This window comes from Pogoniulus pusillus, chromosome 41 (genome assembly GCF_015220805.1).
Source record: "Pogoniulus pusillus isolate bPogPus1 chromosome 41, bPogPus1.pri, whole genome shotgun sequence".
Classification (NCBI taxonomy): domain Eukaryota; kingdom Metazoa; phylum Chordata; class Aves; order Piciformes; family Lybiidae; genus Pogoniulus; species Pogoniulus pusillus.
Genome location: NC_087304.1, coordinates 5,546,426 through 5,565,030, shown reverse-complemented (window position 1 = coordinate 5,565,030; position 18,605 = coordinate 5,546,426). Strand labels below are relative to the sequence as shown.

General features: G+C 53.1%; 1 protein-coding gene across 3 annotated transcripts in view; it reads left to right on the top strand.

Moving 5' to 3' along the window:
* Nucleotides 1–18,605, top strand: part of CELF5 (CUGBP Elav-like family member 5) — a 50,438-nt gene that overhangs the window by 795 nt on the left and 31,038 nt on the right. For all 3 annotated transcript variants that reach the window (XM_064175082.1, XM_064175080.1, XM_064175081.1), the window contains exon 2: nucleotides 8,051–8,133. In XM_064175082.1, coding sequence (XP_064031152.1) covers nucleotides 8,051–8,133 — 83 coding nt within the window. The remainder of the gene's footprint in view (nucleotides 1–8,050; nucleotides 8,134–18,605) is intronic.

The following is an 18,605-nucleotide window of genomic DNA, read 5'->3' as shown; positions in this document are numbered from 1 at the left end:
GCTACAGGCTTCAGAGCCGCCTAACAAAGAGTATCAGCCGCAAATCTGCTGCTGCCAGTGGCGTTTCGGCTAGATGAAAGCCCTTGGTGATGCTCGCCTGGGCTGCGTGAGGGCTCCTTCGCTGCTGACAGACCTAAGCGAATGCTGAAAAGTTTGAGGAGGGTTATTTGGCTGCGCTTAGTATGGCATTGGGAGGCTGTGTTTCGAAAAGCTTTTTGCGTTCAGGATGTTGACTCCTTCTGTGGAGCAGCTGTGGTCCACCTCCAGCAGGTGTTTGGGATCTTGTGCTCGCCACAGCTCCACCCATGAATGGGAATTCACCGAGCCCGGCTGCCGGGTGATGTGAGAGAGTGATTGCAGCAACACTGCCTGGCACAGGTAGAAAAAGTCTGCAAGGGAACCTACAGCAAGTGCCCTGAAACCTGTCAGTGCTCAGCCTGGGCCTTTGTGCCCTAAACCCATCCACGACGGGGCCGGGGTGTGGATGTGCTCTGGAAGGAGTGGGAATTGCATTGGGTCCTGGCGCCTCTGATTTCAGATTTAGGAGGAAACTGAGAGTGTTGTGGCAACCTGAATTGTCCAAAACTGAACGGAGAGGGAAGGGGAGAAGAGAAAAATAATCAGAGAATCCTTCAGGTCGGAAGGGACCTCCTAAGATCATCACATCCAACCTTCCAGACAGCACCTCCAGCACCACTAGACCATGGCTTTAAAGAGAAGGGCAAATCTAAGCCCAGCACAAAAGGAAAAACACTTCCTCAATGAAGCCAGTGGGAGCTGGGCTGGTTTGGTTTAGGTGAGCTAAGCCTGGGACCCCCGACTCAAAATGTCAGGTGCTTGTGTGTGCAGGGGCCTGAGTCCAAACCTGCTGCCGTCTGACAGGGAGTTGCTAGGTTTCGAAGCCAGCAGGCAGCAGAATGGGCCTGAGGCAAGAGGCAATTGCACATTTCATTTCAGTTGACATATTAAATATAGACTGTGTGGTCTGAGCATGGGTTCCAGGCAGGAGACAGGTTCTAGGGATCTGCCACTTAGATATGGAAATTAGAGGGGGCAGCACTGGTATTAGCCAGATCTCTGTGACGTTAACTTGCTGTTAAATGCAGGATTCCTGCAGCAAAATAAAGCTAGCCTTTTAGATGTGTCACGTTTCAGCTGCTGCAGGTGCTGGCCAGAGGCCGTCGGTGCTCTGCTCTGCCCGGCAAAGGCAGTTGAGATGTGTAGGTTCTTCTGGTGGCTCTTGTGCAGCCCTTTCCGTGCCCCTTCGCTCAGCCCCTCCCTGTTCCGTACCAGGTGAAAGGTTGGGATGCCTTTTTTTGGTGGCAGGGGTTTACACCTGGCCCCTCGATCTGGTTTGGAAATAGGTGGTGCACCTCCCTCTGTGAGGATGGGGTAGGGGTTTAGCAAGCAGCAAAGAAATGAGACACCTCCCCCCCCAGTGCAGCCAGCCCTGACCCCATCCTTCCCTGGTTCTGGCAGCACTATCTTAGGCTCCATGCATGAAGGCCAACATGGTGAGGAGCTGCTGCTCCCCTTAGCATCAGTGGGCCTGGAAGATGCCAGGCCTCACCTAGATGCCATGGTGCCCTGAAGCACTGAACAGGAGCTGGCCAGACCTTGGCAGCCCCTGCCCAGGGGAGGCTTTGACAGATCCGAACAACTCTGCCCTCGTTCCTGTGCCGTACAGAAGCCAGAATCTTTCTGGGGCAGTTGTAACAGCAGATTCAGTTTTCTCTTCCCTGTGTTCCCAGATCTGCAGTGAGATCTGATTGACACCTCACTAGCAGCTTCCATCTGCTTTTTTTCCCTTTCTTTCCCTAAATTGGGAGAAGCAGTTGAGTGAGGAGCCAGCACTGCTGGTAAAGCCCAGCAGCTCCTCTTGCAGTCTCTTGCAGCTTGCCGTGGAGCTGAGCAGCTGCCTCTGTTCCCAGGGAGAAGGGAAGGGTGGAAAAGGCCTGCCAGGGGCAGGAGGGTGCGAATTGGGCTGCAAGGTCTGAGAGCCCCAGAGCTAAGAGCACGCTGGCTGGATGCTGAGGACTGATGAATTCACTGGAGGCAGAGCAGGACCCTTCAGGCCTGCTCAAAAGATGAGCACTGTTACAAAATGGTTTTCTTAGTGCCTGCCCATGGCTCAGCACCCTGACTGCTGCTGGTTGATGCTGTTCCAGCCTCCTAATATTATTCATGAGGCAGTTTTTCTATTTATGTTAATCACAGCTACATTTGCATGTTAATGGCAGTGTTTGTCTTAAAGCTAATATTTTCCTGGGAAAAGCAGGGAGCCATATGAACAGGCTTTTGGAATGGGTTGGAGGAAACCAAGCAGGGCAAAAAAAAAAAGAAAAATCAAGTGGAAATTTTTGGCCTGGTGTGGCAGGATTGGGCAGGAGGCAGTTCCTCCCTGAGTGTCAACTCTGCTCTCCTGGATGGGTTTCCCAGCAGTGGCTGTGGTGTAGGGAAAGCGAAGAGGGTTTTCGGAGGGCGAGATGCTGAGCTGCAGGGGAATGGCAGGGAGGGGAGCAGCCCTCTCCCAGGGCACGTGGAGCAGCATACGAGGTGGGGACAGATGGGTGGCTTTGCCAAAAAGGACAAGGAGGTGATAAAAGCCTCAGCCTAACTTGCCTCACTGGCAGCCGAGTTCTGCCTCGGCTTCTGCAGGCTTGTAGATAAGCTCCCTGCCGCCTCCATGCTTCCCCTGCCCAGGCATTTGATGTGATTCCTAATGCTGAGCTGAATCTGGAGACCCCACTCCTCTGCACACTGACAGCCTGTTCTTGCTCAAGGCTTTAGACTGCTGATGTCTGGAGTCACATTTAGGATCTGAAGGGACTATAAATCCCAGAGTCAATGTGTGGTTTGTAGGGAGGATCAGGCACAGAATATCTCCTCTTTCTTTTCCCCTCCTCTTCTTTTGCTGCAGTCTCTTGCAAGTGGAACTGGGCTGGGTTCTGTTTACAGGGAGCTGGAAACCCTCCTTGAGCCAGTGGGAGTAGGGTGGTGTCACTCAACACTAAGGAGGCACAGAGATTCTGTAGAGATCCTTGGCAGAATGCTGATGGCACTAAGTCATAGTTTACACTTAAAGCTTTTTCTTTCTCTCTTCCTTTCTTTTTTCCTGAATAGAATTTTTATGATTAGTGTAGCAGAGAATTTATGATGAAGGTGGCAGAGGATTTCTGCCAGCAGAACCATTGTAGTGCAGTCTGTAAGTACTACAGAATTGATCATGCAAGTGATCTTAGGATTTCTAATCACCTGGACCCCTGCAGATGGGGTCAGAATTTAATATCTGCTTCACTGTATCAACAGAACAATCACAGCCTGGACTCAGACACCATATAAAAGTGGATGAGTCACTCAGTTCTTGGAGGGAGCAGATAATGGTTCCGTGGTCACTGAGGATCACAGGATCACAGATGTCAGGGGTTGGAAGGGATCCAAAGAGATCATCCAGTCCAACTCCCCTGCCAGAGCAGGACCACACAATCCAGCTCAGGGCACACAGAACACATCCAGACAGGCCTGGAAAGGCTCCACACAAGGAGACTCCACAACCTCTCTGGGCAGCCTGTGCCAGGCTCTGGGACCCTTCCAGGCAAGAAGTTGTCCCTTGTGCTGAGCTGGAACCTCCTGTGCTGCAGCTTCCATCCATTGCTGCTTGTCCTGTGCCAGGGAGCAGTGAGCAGAGCCTGTCCCCCCCTCCTGACCCCCAGCTCTCAGCTACTGATAAACATTGATTCAATCCCCTCTCAGTCTTCTCCTCTCCAGACCAAGCAGCCCCAGGACTCTCAGCCTCCTCCTCAGGCAGTGCTCCAGTCCCCTCATCATCCTCCTAGCCCTTTGCTGGACCCTCTCCAGCAGGTCCCTGTCCCTTTTCAACCTGGTCCAGGCTCTCACTGTCCAGCAGTAATTCCACTCCAAGTTCCCCTGTTTATGACTTGCAGTGTCTTGGTTTTACAGCCAGTGCTCTGGGGACTGTTCTGCTTCCCTGCTCTGTGCATGGATCATCCACAGCACCTGGCTGGCCCAGAGCCTAGGTCCTTTTTAACACCCTGAGCAGTTTTTAACACAGTGTCTGATGTCTGAGCAGGCATAACTGACTTGGTGTTAGAAGTGCCCAAAGGGTCATAAGCCTGTCAGCCCTGGTTTGTTGTTAACTAAAGCAGGACATGTGGAAGTGAAGAAGCCAAGTGAGAGTGACAGGCCCCTCTGCACCTCGGTGGACATCTCCTTCCTCCCTGCTGAGTGGATCCCTGGGTGAGTCTTGTCAGGCTGCAAATTTTTCAGGAGCCTGAGGAGCCCATGAAAGACACAGGAGGCAGGATGCTGCCACAGCAGAGAGACCCTCACTAGCTGGGGAAAAAACAACCTTGGTTTTCCTTGAGCCTTTGGAATTTCTGTGAGCTTCAAGCACCTGGGCTTGGGCAGGGGGCACAGGGAGGCTGTAGCAAGTGCCTGGTGCTTCACTTGCTGAAGTTAGTGCTGCTGAGGAAGAGCTGAAGAGTGGCTTTGCAGGAGGTAATGTCTCTTCAGGAATGAAGGTTCTTTTACCCAACTATTTGTTTCCTCAGTGTAATGTTCCTCCAACCCCTTCCTTTCTGTGTTTCTAACCAGCACTCTGCAAAGAGAAGAGAATTGGCTGCTGCCTCCCTCCTCCAAAACATCTGGCTGTGGAGGGCAGTAATTGTGTTTTCCAAAGAATGTATTTGATCTCTTTAGCTCCCTCCTTTGCCACAGCCAGCACAGCCTCCCAGATTCCTTCCATTTGGTAAGCAAGGAGGAGATGAAGTGAACGAGCTGAGTGTTCAGAGAGAGTGATTGGCATTGGAATGGGCTGCCCAGGGAGATGGTGGAGTCTCTGTGCCTGGAGGTGTTGAAGCCAAGCCTGGCTGGGGCACTTAGTGCCATGGTCTGGTGTTTGGCCAGGGCTGGGTGCTAGGTTGGACTGGATGAACTTGGAGCTCTCTTCCAACCTGCTTGATTCTATGGTTCTGAAAGTGCAGAGATGGAGCAGCAGCCAGAGCTGTCCTGTGCCCATAGGCTTGTTTGTCCCAGTCCAGCCCAGGCATGGTGTAATTACATTACAAGAAGGATGTGGAGTTGTTGGAGTGTGTCCAGAGCAGGGCCAGGAGGGTGCTCAGAGGGCTGGAGGACCTCTCCTATGAGCACAGGCTGAAAGAGTTGGGGCTGTGCAGGCTGGAGCAGAGGAGGCTCCCAGGTGACCTTCTTGTGGCCTGCCAGGATCTGAAGGGGGCTACAAAAAAGCTGGGGAGGGACTTTTGAGGCTGTGAGGGAGTGGCAGGAGTGGGGGAATGGAGCAAAGGTGGAGGTGGGGAGAGTGAGGCTGGAGGTGAGGAGGAAGTTGTTGAGCAGGAGAGTGGTGAGAGCCTGGCAGGGGCTGCCCAGGGAGGTGGTTGAGGCCCCATGGCTGGAGGTGTTTGAGGCCAGGCTGGCTGAGGCTGTGTGCAGCCTGCTCTAGGGTAGGGTGTCCCTGGGCATGGCAGGAGGGTTGGAAGTGGCTGATCCTTGTGGTCCCTTCCAACCCTGACTGGTTCTATGAATCTGTGATTCTAATTAAAGGCTACCTCAGTGCTGTGACAGAGGACAAGGTGGCTCCTATTGAGCAAATATCCATATCCTTTAAAAGCAGAGCAGCAGCAAGGAGTGCCCTGGGAGTGAAACCAGGAGGCTCAAGTGGGATGCTTTCAGGCTCCCTAGCTGCAGGATGTGTCTGTCTCCAGAGCCTGCTGCCTCTTGGTACAGATACCTGAGCACCTAAAAGAGGAGCAGTGCTTTGGGCTGCCTTTGCTGTCGGGAGGAGGAGGTCTGGAGGGCTCTGGGGAGGGCATTTATGGCACCTTTTTGGGGGGGAGTGGATGCTGAGCTTTCCAAATCCCTGATCTGCCAGGATGACAGAGGTTTGCTTGACAACTTTGCCCCTCTGTGAGGACTGTGTCTCTTTATTCCCACTAAGTGCTGCTCCTTGAAATCCTTATTCTCCCATGGACTGAAGGGTTTGAGCTGCCAGTGTGTGCTGCCTCAGGTCCTGAGCACTGGCATGGGGGCTCAGGGCCTGGGTTTGAGTGCCTGGCTCAGCAGGTAGGTGCCCTTAGATTTATTCCTCTCCTGTCCTTAGCTTTCTTAGATTTGCTGGCTAATTCTCCTGAGACAAGGATGATGTCTTCATTGCACATGGATAGGGCACACTAAGACTCTTGCTGGAATAAATTGCTCATTCCCAGCTCCTGCCTTCAGAGTTTTCTGTTCTAAACCTCTCCTATGAGTTCAGGATGAGAGAGTTGGGGCTTTGCAGCCTGGAGAAGAGAAGGCTTGGAGGAAACCTTGGAGTGGCCTTCCAGGATCTGAAGTGGGCTACAGGAGGGCGGGGGAGGGACTATTGACAAGGTCTGGGAGTGACAGAAGGAGGAGGAATGGGTTTGAAGTGGCAGAGGGGAGATTGAATGTGGATGTTAGGAAGAAGTTGTTTGCAGTGAGGGTGGTGAGACACTGGCACAGGTTGCCCAGGGTGGTTGTGGAGCACAGAATGGGATCTTAGATCTTCTGTTCTCCACAACCTCCCTGGAGGTGTTCAGCACCAGGTTGGATGAGACCTTGAGTGACCTGTTCTAGTGGGAGGTGTCCCTGCCTATGGCAAGGAGGTTGGAACTGGCTGATCCTTCAGGTCCCTAACCCATTCTGTGATTCTATGAGTAGCTGCTTTCCACGTGGCCTAAAAGTATTGTGTCCCATGAAGTCACTCAAGGGTGCAGGGGAGAGACCTGCCCAGCCCCTGCCCTCCACCCACTTCTGGATCTATGGAAAGCTGAAGCAGGTTTGGAGTACCCCAAGCAGGTGGGTGGAAAGAACAGAGCTCTCCAGGCCTTGACAATGCATCTGCAGCCCCAGCACTGCAGTGTAGAGAGGGACATTTAGCAACAAGCTGAAGGGCCACATCCTGCCTGTGCTGAGGATGGGAGATGCCACTGTGGATAGGAGCAGGACGAGTGAAGGGGTCAGATCCATTCTAGCGTTCGAGTCTATTCTCCAGCGCTTTGCCCATCCTCATCTGAAACAACTCAAGTGACAGAGCTCCAGGCACTTCCCTGGGGAGATCATTCCACAGTCTAATAAATCTCTCTCTGCTAGGAAATGGTTCTTGATAACCAGCCAAAAAATGTCTTTTTTTTTCCCCCACCCTTTTGCTTAGTTGCATTTGATTATTCTTAGCATCAGAGCACCCAAAGACAATCCCTCCTCTTGCGGAAGGGGTTACAATTCCTCCCCTCCTCTCTTGCCTTCAGTCTTAGGCTTAAGATGTTGGTTCAAAGCTGGACTAAGAATGTCAAGATTTGGCCTTTTCCTTGTGCTTTTCATCTCACTTCTTGAGCTGGGCCCTTGCAGAGTGCATTCTGCTTTCTGCCCTCTGTGTTTCCCTTGCTGTGTTTGTGCACATGGGATGGGCTTTGCTTCCGCAGCTTTCCATGGTTCCATGGATCTGAGCTGTGGAGCTTTCATAGGAGCCTAAAATCCCAGATACTTTTCTTCTTCCCTTGCCTTTTTCTTTCTGGTACCATTAACCATGCTGGGCCTGGCATCTTCTCTGATCCCTTGTGTTTGGGGCTGTTTCTCCCACAGGCAGCATTAGCTTGTTGTGTTTCGCTCCCCTGTTGTTTCCCACCTTATTCAACACCCATTTCAAACCCAATGGATTCACTGGGATCCCTTCCATCACTTTGACAGACCTTGGATGAGGCCCCCCCAGCCATTTAATGTTGTTTCTTTGTCTTTTGCCTTGGAATCTTCCTGCCATAACATTTTCACCTTTAATTAGCAAGCCTTCCCCCTTCACCCCTTGTTGACACAGTCTCACCCCAGGGCTGTCCTAGGCACTTCCTCTGGACCTGAGCAGAAATGTTGTGATGGAGAGCTGCTGGAGCAGGGCAGCACCTGCAGTTCTGCTACTTGGGTAACCTGCTGTTGCCAGAGAGTGATGTGCTGACCTGCACCTGCAGTTGCATGTCTAACCTGATGCTTGCTGTGTCCACTGCAGGTTGCGCCTTCCTCACATACTGTGCCAGAGACTCTGCCATCAAAGCCCAGACAGCACTGCATGAACAGAAGACTTTGCCAGGGGTAAGTGCCTGGAGTTCCTGCCATGGGGATTGTCAGGGAGGAGGGAGTGAGGGTGAGAAGTGGCTCTGCTTGGGAAAGAGAAGCGTAGTTTGAGGCTTAGAGCAAGGCTGTGGGAGCCAGAGCCAGAGCTGCTGCTCTTTGGCACCTTGCTGAGGCTGCCCACTGTAGCTCCAGCCAAGCCTCTCTCTCTCTGGCTCTTTGGTCTCTGTGCTGTGACATCTTCAGTTGTCTGTCCCTGTCCCTAGGGAGCTGTAGCCGTTGGGGTGAAGTGAGTGGGCCCAGCCTGCACTGAAAGCTGGCAGGAGACAAGACCAAGTCCCAGACCCTTTTGCTCCAGGTGTGCAGAACTTGCTGCTGCCTCCTCTCCCAGTCTGTTAGTGCCCTGCAAGGGTATTGCAGCAGTTTCTTGGGTGGTTCTGTGCAGGACTTTTTGGGTCATTTTTGGTCATTTTGATGACTGGTAGTGCAGTGGCTGAGTTGGATCAATGTCTCAGAGGAAGAACCCAGCTAATTCCTTCTCCCCTCCTCCCCCAAAACACCAAACTCCCCCAACCCCCAAAACTATAACTCTTGCCACTTCCCATTGTTTGGAAGACAAATGGATTCTACAGGTGAGACCAAGACTGCTGAATGAGCTGTGGTCTGTTCTGGGATCCTGCTCACTCCACAGCTGGCAGTAGGAGCAAAGTGCAGGAGGGATTGCAGGAGGTCAGGCGCTGTGGATCAGGTCCCTGCTTGCAGGGGACTCCTCTGCCTCCCTGCTGGTGAGCTGAAAGCAGTTCTGAATTGTTGCTGTTCCCATTTTGGTATGATTTGAGAGCTTTGGCTGGGCACTTCCCTTGCTGCTCTGAGGGGGTTGATCATGCATGTTGTAAGGATTCATTTAGAGGTGAGTAGGCAGAGGCGTTGGGTACTTGTAGACAGAAGCTCACAGGAGGCCCTGAGAGCTGAAGGCAGCAGAATAATTCATGTAAACCAGAGCTCTCTGGAGATGGCTTAGAAATTCTTAACCATGAGGCTTCCTTTTTAACCCATGCAGTTCCAGATAGCTTCCCTCCCAGCTGCCTTCAGCACCTCCACACACATCCTGCTCCTTACTTGTTCACAGAATCACAGAATTGCTTAGGTTGGAAAAGGTCTTCAAGCTCCTTGAGTCCAATCATTAGCTTCACACTGACAAGTCCTTGACCAAACCAAAGCCCTCAGCACAACATCTAATCACTATGAATCACTATGGTTGGAGAGGGCCACCAGGATCATCCAGTCCAACCTTCATCCCAGCATCCTTCATCACTAGACCATAGCCTCAAGCACCAAACCCACTCTCCTCTTAAACACCTCCAGGGATGGGGACTGCACCACCTCCCTGGGCAGCCTCTTCCAGAGTCTCAGCACTCTCCTACTGGAGAACTTCTTCCTCAGCTCCAGTCTCACCCTGCTCTGCCTCAGCTCCAAACCATTCCCCCTTGGCCTGGCTCAGACACTCTCAGCAAAAGTCTCTGCAGCCTTCCTGCAGGATCCCTGCAGATCTACAAGTCTGTAGAGGGACTCTGAAAGGTTGTTCCTGTGACACTCAGCAGCTTCAAAGTGATTTCATAGAGGCATAGAATCCTGAGATGGTTTGGGTTGGAAAGGACACCTCCCAGCAGCCCCAGATTGCTCAAGGCTTCGTCCAACCTGATCTTAAAGTCCTCCAGGGAGGTTGTGGAGCACAGAAGCACCCAATGTGATCTTTGATCACATTGGGTGCTTCTGTGCTCCACAACCTCCCTGGGCAGCCTTGTGCCAGTGTTTCCCCACCCTCACTGTCAAGAACTTCTTCCTCCCCTCCTCTCTTCCAGCTCTAAGCCATTTTCCCTCATCCTATCACTCCAAGCCCTCAGTTTTGTTGCCTGTTTGGCTCTCTGCTGTGTGTGCTCTCCCTGGTTACCCTGTGCTGCATGGAGTAGTGTCTAAAGCAGCAATTTAGCTGAGATGTGATGATCTGAAGGCTGCTTTTTATGTTAAGGGAGGTGTAAGAAACTGCTGGGGAATAGGAAGAAGTCTGTGCTAGCTGAGTACTTTCAAACATGTTTGTCTGGAGACAGTTAATGAGCAATGTGGTGTAATTAAGCTTCAGGATTAAGATGAAGATGAGCTGTGCTGTCTGTTTTCAGGCTGGCACTGTACCACTTCATCACTTTAGGCTCTCTTTTGGAAATGAGAGGCCTTCAGTGACCAAGGTGGTGAGATTCTCTCTCTCTCTCTGGTCATTTTAGTGGGAAGTTCTTCACAGAGACTTGAATAATTCTCATACTCTTAAAGGGAGGTTGTGGCCAGGTGGGGTTGGGCTCTGCTGCCAGGCAGCCAGGCACAGAAGAAGGGGACACAGCCTCAAGCTGTGGCAGGGGAGGTCTAGGCTGGATGTTAGGAGGAAATTGTTGGTAGAGAGAGTGATTGGCATTGGAATGGGCTGCCCAGGGAGGTGGTGGAGTGGCTGTGGCTGGAGGTGTTGAAGCCAAGCCTGGCTGGGGCACTTAGTGCCATGGTCTGGTGCTTGGGCAGGGCTGGGTGCTAGGTTGTGCTGGATGAGCTTGGAGCTCTCTTCCAGCCTGCTTGGTTCTATGATTCTAGGTGCAGAGTTTTGATGTGTTGGTCTTGGCTGGGTGATCTGAGGTAGTTTGTACCCTGTTTTGTTAGCCTGGTTTCATAGCAAGCACGATGGTGTTCAGCAGCTGTGTATCATCTTGTCTGACCTCCTGTGCTGCCTGCAGAGCTGGGGAGTTGCTCTCAGTGCAGTCTGGAAGTAATCAATGTGTGAATCTTCCTTTGGGGAAGGAAGGAAGGATGAAGCTTCCTAGTAGAGAGAGGTAAAGCTCATCCTGGGTGAGTTAGCAGAAGTGTCTGATCACCCAGGCTTACTCAGGAGCTTAAAAGGATGCCAAGTGAGAAGCTCAGTGTGAGCCAGCAGTGTGCTCGTGCAGCCCAGCAGGCAGCTGTGTCCTAGGCTGCATCAGGAGGAAGGTGGCCACCAGGTCTGCCCCTTTGCTGTGCTCTGCTGAGACCCCACCTCAAACACTGCAGCCAGTTCTGGTATCCCCAGCAGAACTGTTGGATGAGGATAGGCTGAGGGAGCTGGGGGTGTTCAGCCTGGAGAGGAGAAGGCTCCAGGGGGACTTCAGAGCTGCCTTCCAATACCCAAAGGGATCCTCTGGGAAGGTTTCAGAGGGACTTTTCAAGAGGTTGTCTAGAGACAGGCCAAGGGGGAATGGTTTGAAGCTGAGGGAGAGTAGGTGTAGACTGGATCTTAGGAAGAAGCTCTTCAGTATGAGGGTGGTGAGACTCTGGAATAAACTGCCCAGGAAGGTTGTGCCTGTGGCTATCTCCTGTCTGGAGATGTTCAAGGCCAGGTTGGATGAGGCTGTGAGCAGATGAGTGTAGCTGAGAGGTGTCCCTGCCCACGGCAGGGAGGTTGGAGGAAGTAAACTCTGAGCTCCCTTCCAACCTGAGCCTTTCTATGATTCTGTGCCCTTCCTGCTAGCTGGGTCCTGCCTTGTGGCTGTGTGGGCAGGGAGCCCTGGTGCCAGGGACACTGTGGTGTCCCTCAGATATGGACAGCACCCTCAGCACAGCCAAAGGGCTGGCATACAGCAGGATGAGCTTTGCCCATCAGCCTGGTGCTAGGGGGACAGCACATCACACGCTGCTCACAGCAACTTGTGCTGTGCAGCAGGCAGGCAGTACCAGCCCCATGGCCCCTTCTTTGCCATCTCCTTAGCAGCACCACCTGCTAAGCAGCCTGGGAAGCTTCTGCTCTCTGCCCTTCCCATCCTGCACGTGTCAAGATCCCATTCAGCACTGCCCAGGTTCGCTCGCTGGGGACAGGCTGGGCAACTGCACAGCTCACTCTGCCTGCCCAAATAGAGCAGCTTGGTGAGCTCCAAAGACTCAGCAGAGCTGGAGACAGATCTGCCTGAGGAACAAGACAGAAAGCAGCTCCCTTTGTGCCCTGAGTCCAGAGGCCTTGGGCAAAGACACACAACTGCATCCAGTTCTGGAGCCCCTGGGACAAGAGGGCTGTGGAGATGCTGGAAGGTGTCCAGAGCAGGGCCAGGAGGATGCTCAGAGGCTGCAGCAGCTCTGCTGTGAGCACAGCCTGAAAGAGTTGGGGCTGTGCAGGCTGGAGCAGAGGAGGCTCCCAGGGGACCTTCTTGTGGCCTTCCAGCATCTGAAGGGGGCTCCAAAAAAGCTGGGGAGGGACTTTTGAGGCTGTGAGGGAGTGGCAGGAGTGGGGGGAATGGAGCAAAGCTGGAGGTGGGGAGAGTGAGGCTGGAGGTGAGGAGGAAGTTGTTGAGCAGGAGAGTGGTGAGAGCCTGGCAGGGGTTGCCCAGGGAGGTGGTTGAGGCCCCATGGCTGGAGGTGTTTGAGGCCAGGCTGGCTGAGGCTGTGTGCAGCCTGCTCTAGGGTAGGGTGTCCCTGGGCATGGCAGGGGCTTGGCACTGCCTGCTCCTTGTGCTCCCTCCCAACCCTGACTACTGATTCTATGATTCTATTCTATGAGCCATGGAAGCTGAAGAGAGGCAAAATGCTTTGGCTCTGAAAAGCAGAATGAGTCAAGCCCTTAGCCTCCTTCCTAAACCTAGAGCCCTCTTCAGCTGCCAGGCAGCTCAGCAGTGCAGTGTTTCACCTTCTCCCCACTCCCTGGCACACTCCTCCCTGGCTTGGTGAAGCGATATTATATCTCAATAACCCATTCCTTTGATTCCTGATTGTGCCTTCACTTTGCTGAGTTCTGAAAGGAGCTGGAGAGGTTATTAATGCCACGCAGTGATCACACACCAAGTTAAAGCCTCTTGCTAAGTGAAATTTGAGGGGAAAAGCAGGCAGCTTTTCAATATTTCGCAGAAATGCTTTGTGCCTCTTTTCATTTGCAGTCAGACAGTTGCAAATTACATAAAATTGCTCCTGGAGAAGAGGGGGGGAAAAAAAAAAAAAGAAGAAGAAGAAGAAGGGGAGAGAAAAAAAATCCACCTAAGAATAGAGGGGAGGAAGCAGAGGGGGGAGGTTTAAAAAAGTAATTCTGCTGGCAAGGTACAGTTACAGTTTTATTTCTATGCAGAACAAAGAAGGGCTTGCTGAAAGGTAGGCAAGTAAGTGGCAGAAATTGGTATTGATCCAAGCTGGGAATATGGGCAGTTTAAGAGCAGTGATGGGGGTACTGAAATGTGGCTCCATCAGAGGGGAGAACTCATGGATACAGCAAGGGCTTGGGAAGGCAGGGACACGGGAATGGAAAATTACAGAGAGCAGCAGCGTTATGGCAGAGAGAGAGAGAGAGAGGCTCTGGGAATGCACCAGGGGTTGAGATGCTGCAGCACTAACTCAGATGGTTGGGCACAAGGATTAATGCAGAGACCCAGCAGAGCTTGAGCAGAGGGCATCCCTGTGGGCAAGGCTGTCTCCTGTGCTGTCAGGAGCAAGGGCTCACTGTGGGCCATCTGTCAGGATCCACAGCCTGTGATGATCTAAGGGAACGCAGGTGACTGGAGGGGGTTTGGTAGAGAGGTCACAGAATCAGTCAGGGTTGGAAGGGACCACAAGGAGCAGGCAGTGCCAAGCCCCCTGCCATGCCCAGGGACACCCTACCCTAGAGCAGGCTGCACACAGCCTCAGCCAGCCTGGCCTCAAACACCTCCAGCCATGGGGCCTCAACCACCTCCCTGGGCAACCCCTGCCAGGCTCTCACCACTCTCCTGCTCAACAACTTCCTCCTCACCTCCAGCTTTGCTCCACAGGTCAGAGCATCTCGTTTCTCCCCTCACCTATCTTTTGTACAAGCACTGATGTGAAGCCAGCCTGGACCAGGGGTGCTGAAGGTTTCTTCAGGTGGATGCTACAGGGATATTGCAGCTGGCAAAGCTGGGAGGTGTGCCCAGGTCTGAGCCTCTGGGCAGGGCAGAGAGATGTGTCTTGTGTCCATCCTGCAGGTTTATTAGGTAATATCAGCAAATTCCTGAGAGCCATGCAACATTATCAGTTAGAAGGCAGCAGTCCAGAGGGCACATCGAGGCTGGCTCCTTGAAGTGACAGCACCAGGACATGAAGGTACCTGGGCTAGAGCAGTGCCATGGTGAGGAGCCACAGAAGCATCTGTTCACTGCAGAGGGAATTGCAAATGCTTCTGTTGGTGGAGGTTTGGCTGGAGGGGCTGAGAGCTATCTGTGAGGCCAGGCAGCAGCCCTCCAAAGTGCATCCCCTGAAGTGGCAGGGGGAGAGCAGGCTGCCAAGGCAAACATTGGCTGCTGCTGCCTACGGAGCTGGGAGGAGAATAAGAGTAAAGCTCAGCACCCATTCCCAGACAGTCACAGCTGCACACATCCAGGCTCTGCCCTGGGCACAGAGGCCTCCCTTTCTGCCTGCACAGCTGGGGGCTCACATCTCCCTCTAGCACAGAGCTTAGACTTTGGCCTCCTGGAGCTGGCACCGGTGCTTGTGAGCAGGCACCTGGGCACCCACCCACCCAGACCTGCATCTCTGCACAGGCACCCACACTCCTGAGCATGACTCTGCACAGGTGCCTGTGGGTGTGGAATCACAGGGGAAGGTGTGTTGGAAGAGACCTCTGTGGTCAAACCCTGCTCAAAGCAGGGCTGTCTGCATCTGGTCGCTCATCATCCATCTCCAGCCTGAGTTTTGGGTATCATGGAATGGGCTGGGCTGGAAGGGACCTCCAAAGCTCATCCAGTCCAATGCCCCCCCTGCAGTCAGCAGGGACATCCTCAACTAGATCAGGTTGCCCAGAGCCCTGTCCAGCCTCACCTTGAATATCTCCAGGGATGGGGCCTCAGCTACCTCCCTGGGCAATCTGTTCCACTGCTCCACCACCCTCATAGTAAAGAACTTGTTCCTAACATCCAAACTAAATCTGATCTGCTCTAGTTTGAAGCCATTGTCCCTTGTGCAGGCCTTTGTGACCAGTCCCTCTCCATCCTTCATGCAGGCCCCTGTCAGGTACTGGCAGGCTGCTGTTAGGTCTCCCCAGAGCCTCCTTTTCTCCAGGCTGAACTCTCCCAGCTCCCTCAGCCAGTCCTTGTAGCAGAGATGCTCTGACCCTCTGAGCTTTATTCTGGCTTCCTCCAGACCTGCTCCTTGTGTAGGAGGTCACCTCTGAGCTCTGCCCTGAGCCTCCTCTGCTGCAGGCTGCACCCCCCCAGCTCCCTCAGCCTCTCCTCACAGGGCTGTGCTCCAGGCCCCTCCCCAGCCTTGCTGCCCTTCTCTCAACACCTTCCAGCACTTCAACATCTCTCTTCAATTGAGGAGCCCAGACCTGGACACAGCACTCCAGGGGTGGCCTGAGCAGTGCTGAGCACAGGGGCACAAGAACCTCCCTTGTCCTGCTGCCCACACTGCTCCTGAGCCAGCCCAGGATGCCATCGGCTCTGCTGCCCACCTGGGCACTGCTGCCTCCTCTGCAGCTCCCTCTCTACCAGTACTGATCTCTTCTGCTCTTCAGGGACTTGCTTAGAGGAGCTTTGGGGGTTTTCAGTTCCTTCAGCTCTGTCTCACAAGGATGAGGAGAAGCAGGAGGATATTTGGGGCCAACATACTACTCTTTGCACTGCTGCACAGCCTCCTTGAAACCTCCTGAATTTGGCCCAGGATTTTTCTTCCTGATGCCTTGGGGGGAAACTTCTTGTCCTAGCACCTGTAGGAGAGGATTTGAGCAAGCTGCCACTTTGATCTTCTCACCTCAAAAGCTCCTTTGACCTTCAGTGGCACTAATCACAAGCACCAAGAAGAGGTCAGGGCAGAAGAGGGAAGGTTTTCTAAGTGTCCTCCTTGAGGAGGTGCATCAAAGCATCAAGGAAAGAGCCCCACCAGGACAGGCTGACCACGGAGCCTTCTGAGGCTGCACTTAAACGTGTCCACCGAGCAGCCAGGTCCACAGCCGGGGCTGGGAGTGCTGCGCTGGGCTGGCTTCCCTGCTGGGTGTCTGATGTTAATGCACAGTAATGGTGCTGTCACTTCCACCGAGCTACCAGGGAGACACAAAGGCTTTCTGAGTCATGGCGATACGTTTCTTGCCTCGCCTCCCAGAGCAGCACTAGCTACAGTGGAGGCAAGGCTGTCTGAGTGTGTTAAAGGAGAAGGAACACAGAGCACAGCAGAGGATCCGAGAGGCGAGGCAGGCAGCGATGCTCTGTGCTCTGCCTCCTGATGCCTGCCTGCCTTGGTGGGAAATGGGGGATGACTTCCCTGCTCTGCCTGCTTTTAATGCTGTTCACAGCATGGAAGATGCTGTGGCCAGCAGGAGCAGGGAGGTGGTTGTCCCCCTGGTACTTGGCTGTGGTGAGGCCACACCTTGAGTATTGCGTTCGGTTTTGGGCACTGCCGTACAAGAGAGATGTGGAGGTGCTGGAGCAGGTCCAGAGGAGAGCAATGAAGCTGGGGAAGGGTCTGGAGAATAAATATTATGAAGAGTGACTGAGGGAGCTGGGGATGGTTAATGTGAGGAAGAGGAGGCTAAGGGCAGACCTCATTGCTGTCCTGAAGGGACATTGTGGAGAGGCTGCTGCTGGGCTCTTCTTACAGGTCAGTGGAAACAGAACAAGGGGGAATGGCCTCAAGCTGAGGCTGGGGAGGTTTAAATTGGATATTAGGAAAAAGTTTTTCACAGAGAGAGTGGTCAGGGGCTGGAATGAGCTGCCCAGGGAGGGGCTGGAGTCACCCAGCCTGGATGTGTTTCGGGGTGGTTTGGATGTGGTGCTCAGGGATGTGGTCTGAGGTGACTCTTGTAGAGCAGGGTTCTAGGTTGGACTTGGTGATCCTGAGGGGTTTTGACAACCTGCATGTTGCTGTGATTCTGTGATTTGCCCTCTCTGCTGGGCTTAGGGAAGGAAGATACCTCCCAAAGAAACAGAAGTGACAAGTTGGAGTGTTTTGAGTCCTTGTGCTGGTTGGAATATTCTAATGAGAGAAATCAGATGGTTAAAAGGATGCTAAAGCCTCTGTCACTCATTGGTTTGCTGAAAGGGATAAAAAGCCAAAGGATCAATCAGTTGTCCCTTTTCTGCTTCAGAGCCCTTGCTCCTTCCACTTCTCCTTTGCTCCTTCTGTTATCTTCCATGAACAGATAACAAATTAAGCTTTGCTGCCTGTTTTGTTTTCTGTCTGGGAAAGAGAGGGAGGGTGGAGGGTGGCTTTGAGCCCCTTCTGGGCAGTTTCTCTGCCTGGGAGGGAGTTTGGATTTCTGTATCTTTAATCTGTGTATAATTGTAGATAGCTGCAAGTATATTGTCTGAAGATGCTTGTGAATTTAGCTTTATCTTACTTCCAACCCATCTGAGGTGGTCTGGTGAATTTCCAGTAGTGTGGGGGGGGAAGTTCCTTAACCCACCACAGTCCTCTTCCAACACAGAGCAGTTGGGTGAAGTCCTCCAAGAGTCCTCCTTGCTCAGGCAGAACAGAGATGGCCTTGGCCAGGCAGGTGAAGTCCTCCAGCAGTTCTTGCTCAGGCAAGGCAGAGATGGCCTTAGCCAGGCAGGTGAAGTCCTCCAGCAGTCCTTGCTCAGGCAAGGCAGAGTTGGCCTTGGCCAGGCAGGTGAAGTCCTCCAGCAGTTCTTGCTCAGGCAAGGCAGAGATGGCCTTAGCCAGGCAGGTGAAGTCCTCCAGCAGTCCTTGCTCAGGCAAGGCAGAGATGGCCTTAGCCAGGCAGGTGAAGTCCTCCAGCAGTTCTTGCTCAGGCAGAACAGAGATGGCCTTAGCCATGCAGGCAGGAGATGTGATGGTTTGGCCTCTGGGCTTTGCATCCTGCTTCTGCCACAGACTTAACTGCATGACCTTCATCATCACATGCCTTGATTCCTGCACCTGGTACACAGTACTCATAATTATCCTTGTCTCCTTCCTAATGGAACTGGATGGGGTGAATTCATAAGCAGCCTTTAGAGCTGTGATGGAATGGTGCTAACGTTGCTGGTGTTCCTGGCTGAGCTGCTTTCCCCTTCCTCAGGGCAGGGTGGTTCTGCTGGAGAGGACTGAGGTGCACTGAGGTGTCAGTGGATGGATGCAGGCAGGAGAGCGGAGCGGTGATGCTGGCACCGATCCATCACTGCTCGCGTTCCTGACCAGAGACAGAATCCAAATGAGCAAATCAGCCTCGTGTCTGGTGTGCTCTGCACAGCCAGAAGTGGTTGTGATTATTCAGGCAGAGCGTTTGTTTGACTGGCCAGACGAGGACCAGCCCACAGTTTGCAAAGCCTTAAGAGCCTAGGACCTAATTCTGCCAATAGCCTCGGATGCCTTTTGGTTCCTGAGGTCCCAGAGGAGTCAGCCTGCCTTGTGTGTTTCATGTTCTCTGCCTCTGACCCTCTTAACACTATGAGATTCCCCTGCATTGCACCTGAGGGGCTATTTTACATCACTTACTCCTAATTAATAGAGAGGTTTGCCCTGCCATCCCGGGGGGCTTTCTCCCTCCATCCAGCCTGTGC